Source organism: Taudactylus pleione, unplaced genomic scaffold (genome assembly GCF_031769625.1).
Source record: "Taudactylus pleione unplaced genomic scaffold, aTauple2 ptg000032l, whole genome shotgun sequence".
In the NCBI taxonomy this organism is placed as follows: Eukaryota; Metazoa; Chordata; class Amphibia; order Anura; family Myobatrachidae; genus Taudactylus; species Taudactylus pleione.
In genome coordinates this window covers 8,198,336-8,213,226 of record NW_028284434.1, presented here as the reverse complement: position 1 = coordinate 8,213,226, position 14,891 = coordinate 8,198,336, and the positions used below count along the sequence as shown (strand labels likewise).

Here is a 14,891-nt window from a genome sequence, read left to right as displayed (position 1 = left end):
TATTGGGGGGTCCCCAACTCCCCAGGGATCACCGACTTGGGCTGACTAGCGGTCAGGAGTAATGTTTCGGCTGGGGGACCCGGTGATAGGGATTCCCTGGCTGGACTTTACCCGCCCCGCTAGAAAGGGTACGGTGCTGTAATTCCAGAACCAGGAACGGATCTGAGCCTCCGGCTGGTTGTGCTAAGTACAGGGGAACCCTACGCACTTTTTTCCCTGTACTCACACAACCAGGACTGCCTATGAAAAGTCCGGGGCTGGTTGTGTATTTAGGGGGAGACCCCAGCCCATTTTTTTTTTTTTTTTTTTAAATTGATTCTTTACAAGCTTTTTACAGTACGATACATGCATGCATGTATCTGTGTCAAAACAAACTGCTCATGCTGAAAATGAAAGCATGAAGCAGTTCTATTCATTTGGGGCTTTGAAGTTCATTTTGGAGTGGGATTTGCTGTTCGATTTGGACATGAACATCAAAAATCGAACAGCAAATCCCTTCTTAAACTGAAACAAGATCAAATTCAAGTTGAAAATCGAAAGCAAAATCCATTCTTAGTAAATTTGAGATTTGCTAAGGGATTTTGCTGTTCAAGTTCAATTTGATCTCAGGAGATTTCAGTGATTCATAAAAATGAATCTCTAATCGAACTTTAGTAAATTTACTCCTAAGTCTTTCTACAGTCTGTGTATTGCCTGTTTTATGTGTTGGTGTTTTTTTTTTTCCTGACCTATGGGATTGATGGGGGAGAAGTCTTATGGTGTGTACACACTGGGCGATAAAGTGGACGACTGAACGATAACGATATCGTTATCGTTCAGTCGTCCACTTTATCGTCCATTTTTAAGCCCAAAAAGATGAACGATGACGACGACGCACGTTCCCGCGGGTCGTTCGTCATCATCGTTCATCGGGCTGACATGCAGGCCAACCTGACGATCTCGTCAGGTTGCTGCATGTCAGGGAATGGGGGAGAGAGCCCGGCGCTGAACGATATCGTTAATGATATCGTTCAGCGGCTGTGCTCAATGTCATAAACGACATTGAGCACAGCCTGCCGGGGACACACTAGACGATATCGCTCAGGGAGCATATCGTCTAGTGTGTATGCACCTTTAGCTTGATGCAAGACACATTTAGCACATCTCTTATCTGGTTCATCCACCCTATATCTTTGTAGCGTGTGTTATTTACTGCATTGGTTCAGCTTACTCAGATAAAGACCACAAGCAACAAGAATGTTGCGTCTGTAGTCACAGCATAATAAAAAAACAGAGTGTTTTTTGTTTTTAAAAACCATTTGGTTTAAACCGTGGTCTAAACCGAGGTGGTTTAAACCAGCCAACCCTGATTAAAAGTGACATGTAAAATTGTTAGATAGATCGCACAATGGGCCTGATTCAGAGACGGACACTAATGCCTTCCGCAACTGCGATCTCTTATGGTTGGCAGTTGCTACAATAAGCTAATGCCTTCCAAAGCTTAACCGAGCATAGGGACGCCCATTGCTGCCTTCTCAAGTCAGTCCGACTATGCACAACAGCGTAAACATCGGTAACATTGACGCACATCGGTCAGTCATGCAGCATGTAAGTCAAGTCTGACCAGCTGCAAACACTGCGTCTCTCCTGACATGCATGGAGCTCTCATGCTGAAAAGGAGATCGCAATGACTACTTTATGTAAGCCCATGAAACGGCGTTTAAACGGTCCGACACGCCTGCATTTACCTTGCCATCCCCAGTTACCTCCCCCAAACGCTGACTACCTGTCACTCACTTTGTGAGTGGTTCCTGTGCACATGAGTAATCGCAATATAATCGCTGCACGTGTGCAGTGCGGCATAAACACATAAACAATAGCAAACAATCAATCATTCTGCAAAAATATCGCCGTCTCTGAATCAGGCCCAATGTATATTCGCCAGTATCACTGTGATTGATGCTTGCAGTAAAGACATTTTATCTTTTTATATTTTATTTAATGTTGACCGACTTGATGTCTTGCTTTAGGGATTTAAATTGTCCCTAATTCACAGACGGACTCTGAATAAAACTGCAATAATAATCTGCTTGATAATTATTTCATATGGAAAACCTAATCCATTGCGATCGCTATGCCGTTGCAGCACACCTAAGGACGCCCACTGTACCTTACATCCGTAATATTTAGCAAGACTAAAGTACCATCGGAGCCCTCAGGAATTGCTAACCTCAGCACACGCAGTGAAAGGCCAAGCTGCGTATGGCATTGCAGTGGATCATTTTTGCACGCCCATGCGACAGCGTTCAAACGCACTGGCACAGCTGCATTTCCCACCCCCCATCACCTCCCCCAAAACGGTACTTCCTGTCAATCACTCTGTGTTGGGCCTGCGTAGTCACTGCGATCGCAGTCCCGATTGCAGTAGCTAGTTCGTGCAGGTGCACTGCGATGCTTACACATGTGTAGAATGCAACAATCGCCCGACTGCGTGTGTAATCACAGTTGCGATCCTTGCAGAATCAGGCCCACAGATTGCACTTTAATCACTAACCTGGATTAAGTCAATGTATATTGCCAACGTATATCTTCTTGTCAGGAATGGAACTCGAATCATGTATCTATCATATTACGGGTGCAGTTGATCTACCTGTTTTATACCCAACACCACTCTACTCTTTGCACTAGTTTAAAAAAATATCCTCTGTTGTGTCGCCAATCACCACAACCTTATCTTCAAGCTACATCAATATTGCCCCATTAATACAGAAAATTCATATTATTCCCTATTGCCATAATGTCTTAAGCCTCCCTAAGACAAGGAATTGGAGTAGTATTCATCAGAATGGGAATCCTGCTCTGAATAGAGGCATAAGAAACTTAGTTTATCACAAAACAAGGTTGGCCATCAATGTAAGCCAAAGGAGTCTGAATGAACCCTATAAACAAAACAGGTTTACCTCATTGCCTATCTCGGTTCCAATTATAAACCTGTTTGAGATTAATGCATTAACCACTACTTTGAGAAATATTGACCTTGCGATATCATTATAAAATCTACATGACAATAAAAAAATTCTACCAACACTACGGCTGTAGAAGGGATGTCATTATTTTTTAACGCAAATTAACCAGTTTTTATTTTATTTTTAGCAGAGATCATTTATGCTAATGCAATAAACCAACATTATCCATTTCATGAGGGCGATATTTAAACAGTGCCAGATGTTTGGGGTCTAAGGGGAGGTGGAAAACCCATCTAACTTGGACTATATATAGTGCATCCGGAAAGTATTCACAACGATTCTCTTTTTCCACATTTTGTTATGTTACAGCCTTATTCCAATATGGAATAAATTAATTTTTACCCTCAAAATTCTATACACAATACCCCATAATGACAACGTGTAAAAAGTTTTTTTGAGATTTTTGCAAATTTAATAAAAAAACACTAAGAAATCACATGTACATAAGTATTCAGGGCCCTTGCCATGATGTTCAAAATTGAGGTCGGGTGCATCCTGTTGCCACTGATCATCCTTGAGATATTCCTACAGCTTAATTGGAGTCCACCTGTGGTAAATTCAGTTGATTGGACATGATTTTGAAAGGCATACACCTGTCTATATAAGGTCCCACACTTGACAGTGCTTGTCAGAGCACAAACCAAGTATGAAGTCCAAGGAATTGTCTGTAGACCTCCGAGACAGGATTGTCTTGAGGCAAAAATCTGGGGAAGGGTACAGAAAAATATCTGCTGCTTTGAAGGTCCCAATGAGCACAGTGGCCTCTATCATCCGTAAATGGAAGAAGTTCGGAACCACCAGGACTCTTCCTAGAGTTGGCTGGCTGTCTAAACTGAGCGATCAGGGGAGAAGAGCCCTAGTCAGGGAGGTGACCAAGGACCCGATGATCACTCTGTCAGATTTACAGCATTCCTCTGTGGAGAGAGAAGAACCTTCCAGAAGGACAACCATCTCTGCAGCAATCCACCAATCAGGCCTGTATGGTAGAAAGGCCAGATGGAAGCCACTCCGTAGTAAAAAGCAAATGGCAGCCCGCCTGGAGTTTGCCAAAATGCACCTGAAAGACTCTCAGACCATGAAAAACAAAATTCTCTGGCCTGATGAGACAAAGATTGAACTCTTTGGCGTGAATGCCAGGCGTTATGTTTGGAGGAAACCAGGCACCGCTCATGACCAGGCCAATACCATCCCTACAGTGAAGCATGGTGCAGGAACTGGGAGACTAGTCAGGATAGAGGGAAAGTTGAATGCAGCTATGTACAGAGACATCCTGGATGAAAACCTGCTCCAGAGCGCTCTTGACCTCAGACTGGGGCGACTGTTCATCTTTCAGCAGGACAACGACCATAAGCACATAACCAAGATATCAAAGGAGTGGCTTAAGGACAACTCTATGAATGTCCTTGAGTGGCCCAGCCAGAACTCAGACTTGAATCCAATTGAACATCTCTGGAGAGATCTGAAAATGGCTGTGCATCAACGCTTCCCATCCAACCTGATGGAGCTTGAGAGGTGCTGCAAAGAGGAATGGGCGAAACTGCCCAAAGATAGGTGTGCCAAGCTTGTGGCATCATATTCAAAAAGACTTGAGGGTGTAATTGCTGCCAAAGGGGCATCAACAAAGTAATGAGCAAAGGTTGTGAATACTTATGTATTGTACATGTGATTTCTTAGTTTTTTTGTTTGTTTGTTTTTTAATTAAATTTGCAAAAATTGCAAAAAATAACCTTTTTACACGTTGTCATTATGGGGTATTGTGTGTAGAATTTTGAGGACAAAAAATTGTAAGAAATGGGAAACTCCGCCTGCAGTCGATTCCCATGTAACACGCCTCATCAGGAGTGCTACTTTGCCATTGCCGTCTATATCCTCGCTGAAGGATCCTACGGACAGGAAGGTGGAGACTTGTCTAAAGTCTATTTATTCTCTCTCAGGGGCTGTAGCCCGGCCGTCCTTGGCCATCTCCTTGGTGGCCAAGGCCATTGAGGGGTGGGCCAACGCCTTGGAGGACACGTTTACGGATGAATCTCCGGACGTCCAGAGGGCGTTGTTAGGACAGATGAGAGATGCCGCCTCCTACATTGGAGAAGCATCTTTGGATGCTAGCCTGTTGACCTCTAGGGTTTCGGCGGCAGCAGTGTCTGCTCGTAGATCCTTGTGGTTGCGGTCTTGGAGAGCAGACGCGGATTCAAAGAAAGGCTTGGAGGCCTTACCTTTTAATGGGGAATTACTATTTGGTCCGGACCTGGACAAAATAGTAGATACCCTGGCAAAATCCAAGTCAGCCTTCCTCCCTTCAGCTACTACACCTGCTAAGGTCCGGAGCTCGGCGTTTCGTTCCTTTCGGGTTCAGGGCAAGGCAAAGGGTCAGTCCTTCCCGAGGCAGTCCGCACCCAAGACCGCCTCAAAGCCAAAGAAGCAAGCCTGGAGTGCTAGGCGCCCTTCTTCCAAGCCAGAAGATAAGCCTTCTGCGTGATGGGACGGGCCTCCCTCTGGGGGACCCCAGAGTGGGAGGCCGACTTCTTCAATTCGCCCAGTGCTGGCACAATACCACCACGGATGCCTGGGTGCGAGAAGTGGTCTCCCAGGGGTACGCCCTGTCTTTTCGGCACAGGCCGCCTTGCCAGTTTTTTTGCACAAGTCCTTCTCAGGACAAAACCAAGGCCTTGCAGGTTCAGGAAGCCATAGAGGCCTTGCTGACGGCGGGGGTCATTATACCCGTACCACAGTCTCAACGTGGGATGGGGTATTACTCTACGCTGTTTCTGGTGCAGAAACCCAATGGCTCTCATCGCCCCATCCTCAATTTGAAGTCCCTGAACAGGTTTCTCAGGGTTCACAAATTCAGGATGGAAACTTTGCGTTCCATCATACTGGCGATGGAACCGGGGGATTATATGGTCTCCCTGGATATCCAGGACGCCTACCTCCATGTGCCTATAGCAACATCGCACCAACGGTTTCTGCGGTTTGCTATTCTCCACAACCACTACCAATTCAGGGCTCTACCCTTTGGTCTCTCCACGGCACCAAGGGTATTTACCAAGGTGATGGCGGTCATGGCGGCTCACCTTCGGAGCCAGGGGATACGGTTGCTACCGTATCTAGACGATCTCCTCTTGCTGGCAAGCTCCCCGGAGGTACTGATCCAGCATCTCCACCTGACGGTCGCTTGTCTACAGGCGCACGGCTGGTTGATCAACTGGAAGAAATCCTCCCTCATCCCATCACAACGGATGGTTCATTTGGGGGCCCTGCTGGACTCTCGTCAGCAACGGACTTTTCTGACTCCAGAGAAGGTCTCCTCCTTACAGCTGCGGATTCACAGTTGTCTGAGCAGTGGCAGAGTGTCGGTGCACTCAGCGATGAGAGTTTTGGGGTCCATGGTGTCGGCATTCGACATGGTGGAGTTTGCCCAGTTCCATTCCAGGCCCCTGCAGGGGCTGATTCTTTCAGAATGGAACGGATTGCCACAGGATCCGCTCTCAGATGCTGGTGTTGTCCTCGGAGGTGCGTCTGTCCCTAGCCTGGTGGCTGCAGACAGCGCATCTCCTGGAGGGGCGCCCCTTTTGGATCCCGGAATGGGTTCTGCTCACGACAGATGCCAGTCTCCGGGGTTGGAGGGCGGTGACAGGCTCCTTGTCACTTCAGGGTCGTTGGTCGGCGGAGGAAGCGATTCTTCCCATCAACATCCTGGAACTGCGGGCAGTATACAGAGCCCTGCAGTCGTCCGGCACCGCTCTTCACGGAAGGGCCGTTCAGGTACAGTCGGACAACGCCACCACGGTGGCGTACATCAATCACCAGGGAGGGACTCGCAGTCGAGCTGCGATGTCGGAGGTGTCCCGCGTCCTGGCTTGGGCGGAGCGCTATCTTCCAGCTCTCTCGGCAGTTTTCATCCCAGGAGTCCTCAATTGGGAGGCAGACTTCCTCAGCCGTTACGATGTGCATCCCGGGGAATGGTCGCTTCATCCAGAGGTATTCCAACTACTCGTGGACAAGTGGGGGCTGCCAGAGCTGGACCTGATGGCGTCCCGTTACAATCACAAGCTGCCTGTGTACGGGTCAAGGACAAGGGACGCAGGCGCAAGTCTGATAGACGCGCTGTCGGTGAAATGGCTGTTTCAACTGGCTTACTTATTCCCTCCGATATCTCTGCTGCCTCGGGTCCTGCGCAAGTTCAAACAGGACGGAGGCACACTGATCCTGGTGGCCCCAGCGTGGCCCAGAAGGCCGTGGTACTCCGATCTGCGGAGCCTGTCCATCGACGCTCCGTACCTCCTACCTCAACGGCGGGACCTGTTGTCTCAGGGGCCCTGTCTTCACCCGGATCTGGGTCGACTATCTTTGACGGCGTGGCTCTTGAGACAGCCGTCCTGAGGTCTCGGGGCTTTTCTAGCTCCGTTATTACCACCATGCTGAGGGCGCGCAAGCCTGCTTCCGCGAGGATCTATCACAGAGTGTGGCACACTTACTTTCAGTGGTGCGAGGCCAGAAACTATGATCCCCAGGTGTTCCGAGTTTCGCGTATTCTGGCTTTCCTTCAGTCCGGTTTGGACTTAGGATTACGTCTTTCTTCACTGAAGGTACACGTGTCTGGTCTGTCGGTGTGGTTCCAGCGCAGGATCGCTGCTATGCCGGACGTACACACCTTTTTCCAGGGTGTTTTGAGAATCCAGCCTCCCTTTGTGCCACCTGTGGCCCCGTGGGATTTGGCGGTGGTTCTTAGGGCCTTACAGGGTCCTCCTTTTGAGCCCTTGGAGTCAGTGGAGCTCAAGTGGCTAACTTTTAAAACTGTTTTCCTCTTGGCAATTGCTTCTGCCAGGAGGGTTTCAGATTTGGGGGCGCTTTCTTGTCGTCCCCCTTTTCTGATTTTTTATCAGGACAGAGCGGTGCTTCGCACTCGTCCTGATTTCCTGCCTAAGGTGGTTTCCAGGTTCCACATTAATCAGGAAATTGTTGTACCAGCCTTTCAGTCACCTGATCTTTCGGCTGGGGAGACTTCCTTAGACGTTGTAAGGGCACTCCAGGTTTATGTGGACCGGACTAGTTCTGTGAGGAAGTCGGATTCTTTGTTTATCCTCTTTGGTTTTCACAAGAGGGGTTGGCCTGCCAACAAACAGACTCTAGCCCGTTGGCTTCGTTCTGTTATTATTGAGGCTTATATGCAGGAGGGTTTACCTGTTCCAGCCTCTGTTAAGGCTCATTCCACTCGGTCCGTGGGCCCTTCTTGGGCTGCTAGCCGTGGCGCCTCTGCTGTTCAGCTCTGTAAGGTGGCCACCTGGTCTTCCATTCAGACCTTTTTGAGGTTCTATGCGTTTGACACCTTTGCCTCTCAGGATGCATCCTTTGGGCGCCGGGTTCTCCTATCAGCACAGGAGCGTCCCCGCCCTTAGTTGGACTGCTTTGGGACATCCCCAAGGTCACCCTGTGGACCCCTATGGACCCTGAAGTAGAAAACAAGAGATATGGTAAGAACTTACCTTTGTTATCTCTGTTTCTACGAAGTCCATAGGGTCCACAGGGCACCCGCCCTGACGCACCTGGCTTCATATGGGCTCTGTGACTGGTCACCGGTTTTCCGTCTCCCATTTCTGTGAGTATGGTTCTTGTGTGTTCCAGTCTTCCTTCTCTCTGTTTCGTCTCCTCCTCCGGCCTGGGCTGCTTACCAACTGAGGTGCCTGTGGCTCGGGGGCGGGGTATAGGGGAGGTTGGACCCAAGTGCATCCTGGGAGCAGCTGAAAGCTTTAACTCCGTGGTGCCCGAGGATCCAGGATCCAGCTATACCCCAAGGTCACCCTGTGGACCCTATGGACTTCGTAGAAACAGAGATAACAAAGGTAAGTTCTTACCATATCTCTTGTTTTAGATGAAAACGTTTGTTCTGTGATATAATGTACTGGATCTAAAGTTCTTATTATTGAATGTCTGCTCTGTGATATTGTGTAACTGACCTACAGGTTAGCCTAGCTGTTCATGCCACATGCTGCAATAAGGTATCTCTGCAATAGGCTGGTACCTACCACTGAGAGTCATCATGGTGACTTAATAACTTTAAATTGTGACACCAGCCATATTGCGTTACATAAATTCAAGGCATGGAGAGCAAAACTTACCAAGAGGTTACCCCAAGTCTCCTAAAAAGGTGTCATGCTCTGCTGGGGACTAACTGAAAAAAACTAGAGACCTCAGGACCCCCTGAAATGTAGCACTGTTCCTCTTTATCTCCTGTAATCCTGGGTACTGATGTTGTTCGTAACAGTTCAAAACAAATGCCTTAGTTTGAAAGTAACCTCAATAGAAAGCCATTTTCATGGATTTAGAATGGGTCTTCAAACTTATGCGGTTACTAAGCACACCTGTGCTTACAGAGCTGTGACATGCAGAGAGCCTGGACAGAATGCAAGCAAAATTGTAACCCAAGTTCCCAACACAGTACAAAAGCCTAAAGAATATTCTAGCAAGATAAACCCTTTGCAGGGTCCAAAGATTATTCGGCAAAAAGAACTCACTGACAAACAACCTTGATGCAGGGGGATGGGCTAAGAAGAAAAGATTACGGTTAGCAACATTTGCATCCAGTAAATCATTGCGACAAACCTTGAAATTGAAGGAGTTCCTGGGAGATGAGCTGGTACCATATTGAGTTTCCTTCGTTAGGCTGCCAAAAAAGCGTGTCTTTTTGTTATTTTTTTCAAGGGGTGATGATGGGTCCTCAGTGATGGGGCAGATAATGTAGTTATCTTCTTCATCACTGTCAGCCTTACTGTAATCTGAGCAGCGGTCTTTCAGCACGTTGGAGTTATCCAGACCTTCCATACTAAACATGAGATCTTCGTCTGCCATTGTCGGTGGGAAGTAGGGAGTATTCGCTGGATGACTGAAATAGCCAGACTGCTGCTGTAGATTAGCATTCAGGAGAGGGCCTGCAAACCAATATACACAAATCATAATTCATAAACTCAATGCCACACAGGGATTTATAATCCCCAGCAGCACAACATCACACAATATATATCACCACAGTAACATAAAACATGACAAGATCTATGGCATCACATTAAGCAGACATATTAAATAGGTGCGATGTAAGATCGCATATTTCAGCTGGATGTACGGGCTATGTGCAGTGCGCACAAATACCATACATATGTTACATTGACATTGTGTAGTTTTCTGCGCACCCTATTGGGCAGTGAGGTAAACTGCATGATGTAAGGGCGATATAGGGAACCATTGCCCGATATCAAATGCTGCCATAAAGGCACATTACAAGCATTACACGTATGTAGCATTTAATTGGATTTCCCCCTACGATATAACATCACAAGATTGTTCACATTACATACATCACATGAAGCTATAACATTACAAGATATTTTGTGTTGAGTTTTTAACAATATTCTTCATTGTCAGTAAAAATCTATTTTATTCTGCAAAATGACTTATCTAGAAATCAATACTGGGTTGTGCATCGGTAACTGCACATAGGAGACGCTGTATCTGCCAGATTCTATATGCCATGTAATAATAATAATAACACATTTTACTTATTTAGTGCTTTTCCCCAATTCCAATAGGACTCAATGTGTTTTACAGATACCATGAGCATAATACAGAGGTTTAGATTTGTATAAAATACAGAAACCATTCATATAATACAAAGGTGAGGCAGCCATTTTGGGCCATCAATTCTAAGTATGATTCATCCTGCCCACGATGGATAATTAAGTACACTTTAGAAAATGAAAGCCAATGTCTGCGTGGTTGTTATAATTTGCCTTTATTGTTGAAGTACTTGTGCATGTATTATATAACATGTATTACATATTGTTTATTTGGCTTTTCTTGCTGAATAATGCTAGGATACTCAACATATATCTTGTTTAAATGTCATTTTATAATCATTATCAATAGCAAGAATGAATTAATTTTACAGGAGAAAATGGCCACATGACGACACTATTTCCCTGTGGTAGATATTACATTTCACCTTGGCAGAATACCAAGATGTAGAGACACATACGTCAGTTTGTACAGATTATCCTATATTTATGTGTTACTATTTAAGGAATGGTCAAGTGAAAGTAAATCCTGCTAATAAACAGTTTATATTTTGTCCTTTGAATCCATATTCACCAACATAAAATCTAGTTTATTTATACCATGAAGTTAAGGGTAATGAAAAGCAAAACAATAATCAACTAAAAAGTAAAAAATGATGGTAGAATTTTCTTGCGACTTCCAAAAATGCTTAGAAACTGTCATTTGCGTTTTTTTTATTTGTTTGTGAACTTTGTCCCTCATTCAGAGCCACTCGCTAGCGGCAGTACGCTCGTTCCGAGCGATGTTCGCACATCTGCGCATGCGTACGTTTTTTAGTACGCATGCGCGAACCAGTCAGTGCGGCCGAAAATCATTTGTACGCAATATAGCGAGTGCCTGCTATTTTGAGTGACAGAATGAGGCGTATGTGGGTGGTAACAGGGGAAGGTGCTTGAAAACGGGGAGTGGAGATCCGATCGCAGGCGTGCTTAAAGGTCAAAACGGGCGTTTTATGGGTGTGCATAATTAATACAGCAGCGTCAATGACCACGTCACTTGGTTTTTTTTAACTCAGAACTGCTCGCAAAATAGCGGTTGAAAAAACCAACCACAAGAATAGCGAGCAGTTCATATCCTGTTCGATGTACTCGATTAATCTAATAAATAGCGGACATTACGTATGGTGCGAGCGGCCAGGGGGCGTTTTTATCAAATAAACGAGCGTTCAGACTTAGAGGTGTGAACAGACTGCAATGTGCGAACGGATCATTTGAATAGCCACCCCTTGTTTTTGAACGAACGCAAATAGCGAACGGCTCTGAATGAGGGCCTTAATTAGTTATCAATCAAAATGCATATGGAATTTTTTTTCTTTGCACTTATCTTCACAATTCTACATTGCCATGTGAGTGTTTAATGGGAGACGTTAGATTCACAGAAGGAATTCTGCAGTAATGTGAGAGTTGCATCAGGTTAATAAAGAAATTATCAGTACTGAGCTCCTGCACAAAATCATACAATGCTAGCAACACATTGACCTAAAGGCCCTGTATTACATACCTTACAAAACGACAAGATACTTTTCTAAACCAATCACGGCAGATTGTGGGGGAGCTGTATCAAATCTGTAAGAGCTAAAGTGGAGAAGTTGACCATAGCAGCAACCAGCTCTATAAATCAGCTTCTATAAATGACAATTAGAAGCTAATTGGTCTCCTCTTTATCGCTCTTGAAGGTTTGATACATCCCCCCGTGTCTTACAGAGTCTGTATAGTAACTGTGCACCAACCATATGCATGAAAGTGTCTTCACCATAACTGCCCAGGCCTGGCTGTACCCTAGGTGACCTACCTAACTTGCTACCTCCAGCTCCTTTCTGCCTTATTATCTCATTTAGGGGGAGATTTATCAAATCTTGGAGAGAGATAAAGTGGAGAAGTTACTCATAGCCATAAAGCAGCTTCTAACTGACATTTATCTAGCACAGACTGCAAAATGTCAGTTAAAAGCTGATGGGTTGCTTTGGGCAACTTCTACACTTCATCTCTGTCCAAAAGTTGTTAACTCTCCCCTTATACTGTTATAGTATAAACTAGTAAAGGCACCTGGTATATGTTGGATCACCTCAGTGTGATCCCCTCCCACCTCCGCACCCACCTGTTTGGCTGGCCCCACACCCTCTTTCCGCTGCACCACCCCCTGCTCCGACTCCTTCTGCCTAGCACTGCTCCATCCCATCCACCACCTCTCCCAACCCAATGCCCCGTTCCTGGTGGCCAGCTGGTAGCTCCTCTTCTGCAGTACCTGGTCTGTCCTGTCTCCCTCACAGTGGGAGCTGTCAGACAGGCGGAGAACGCCCCCGGCTCCCACTGCACATGCATGTTGGAGATCGGACAGCATACCTCCCAACATGACCCTCTCCAGGAGGGACACAACGCTCTGGTCCTGGACTTCCCTGGTAATTTATGATTGGTGGAGGCTCCAGAGGTGGGGCTGCAGCACAGTTAAAAATTCAAATAGGGGAGCCACACCAACTGTCATTTCACACACCGCCAAACATCACTGGCTGGGACTCACTGTCAGTTGGTGTGACTCCCCTATTTGAATGTTGGACTGTGCTGCAGCCCCACCTCTGGAGCCTCCACCAATCATAAATTACCAGGGAAGTCCAGGACCAGAGCATTGTGTCCCTCCTGGAGAGGGTCATGTTGGGAGGTATGGGACCGACCTTAGAAAATTATTATGTACGCTGCTATGTTTTGTCAGATAGGGGTCTCTTTCCTTATACAAATGTACTGTTTTAACTCATTACTGATATTAAAGATGTGTATCCTTTAGCAGCAAATGTTAGAGGGGCACCCATGCGGTACCAGAAATGTACCAGGTTGGTTCTCACCATACAGATATTTACAGAGCAATTAGTTAATTCTACATCATAATAATATAGACATGACTTGTTTTACTAAACAGTCCATAATGTGCACCTGATGCTTGATCACAATGGAGGCAGCCATTTTGTGCACTTATTGCCTCTTACCTGTATGATACCACTAGATTCTAGTGTAAAAGGACTTGCTGAGCTGAAAACCTGGCACTGGTTTACAAAAGCACTCAAAACAAACAAAGGTTTCATTAGTAAATGTTTCCAAAGCAGCAGGAACATTACATATCAAACATTCATGCTGCGGGTTTATCAGCTGTGTCCGCAGTGTTGTATACAGCGAGTTTTCAAAATTGCAGCTGAGTATTCTGATAAACAGACCTGTGTAAGTAATCTGAGGGGTCTGTACAAATATTATAACAGTTAAGATGTCGCTGCCAGGTAGCAGCGGGACCATAGGCTGAAATATGTTGCTTTGGCAACACTTGGGATTTAATAATACTAGGTGGTATTGTTCTGTTACTGAAAACCAAAAGGCTTATGTACAAAGACAAATATTGTTTTTAAGGAACTTTAACGTCTGAAAATATCTCACATCCATTTGTGTGTATCTCCTCTACATGGTATCTGCAGAAACTGACTGTATGAGCATCCTGAAAGATTAGGAAGAGCTGGACAAATGGCCCTTATTTCATTTTTGAATGCATAGGGACACAGTGTTATGTATCTGTGCTCATCATTATCAATTGATTTCCAATGAATAATTCTCGCTATGTGTTAGCCTGGAGCAGCGAATGTGCAAAGCCTTTTAGTTACTGCCTCACAGCACTGAGGTCATGGGTTCGATTCCCACCATGGCCCTACCTGTGTGGAGTTTGTATATTCTCCCTGTGCTTGCGTGGGTTTCCTCCGGGTACTCCGGTTTCCTCCCACACTCCAAAAATATACTGGTAAGTTAATTGGCTCCCAACACAAATTACCCCTAGTGTGTATGTGTGTGCGTGTGTATGTGATAGGGAATATAGATTGTAAGCTTCACTGGGGCAGGGACCGATGTGAATGTCCAGATCTTCTCTGTAAAGCGCTGCGTAATATGTGTGCGCTATATAAATAACTGGTAATAATAATAATAATAGTACAGTGACGTGCAGTCAGTGTAGGCAGGGGAGATAGAGCCCCCCTGTCTTAAGCTGGGTACACACCTATACAATCATCGGGCCGTTCATCCAAGATCGAGAGAACGGCCATTGGATTGTATAGGTGTGTACTCTGTCCTAGTGCAGAAGCGTGTGCCGATAAACGGCTTTTAACGCCGCTGCAACGGTTGAGATCGGGAGGTCGCATCTTATGTACAGTTTAATATTCGACGGTTCACCCTCCCGATCCCATAGAAGCCTGTACACACTGTGCTATGTCTGCACAGTGTGTACGCGGCTGACAGGGGGTCACACTGGGGACAG

General features: G+C 45.9%; 1 protein-coding gene across 6 annotated transcripts in view; it reads right to left on the bottom strand.

Moving 5' to 3' along the window:
• Positions 1-14,891, bottom strand: part of EEF2K (eukaryotic elongation factor 2 kinase) — a 127,825-nt gene that overhangs the window by 106,477 nt on the left and 6,457 nt on the right. For all 6 annotated transcript variants that reach the window (XM_088451937.1, XM_088451938.1, XM_088451939.1 and 3 more), the window contains exon 2: positions 9,606-9,931. In XM_088451937.1, coding sequence (XP_088308063.1) covers positions 9,606-9,851 — 246 coding nt within the window. In that variant the 5' untranslated portion in view covers positions 9,852-9,931. The remainder of the gene's footprint in view (positions 1-9,605; positions 9,932-14,891) is intronic.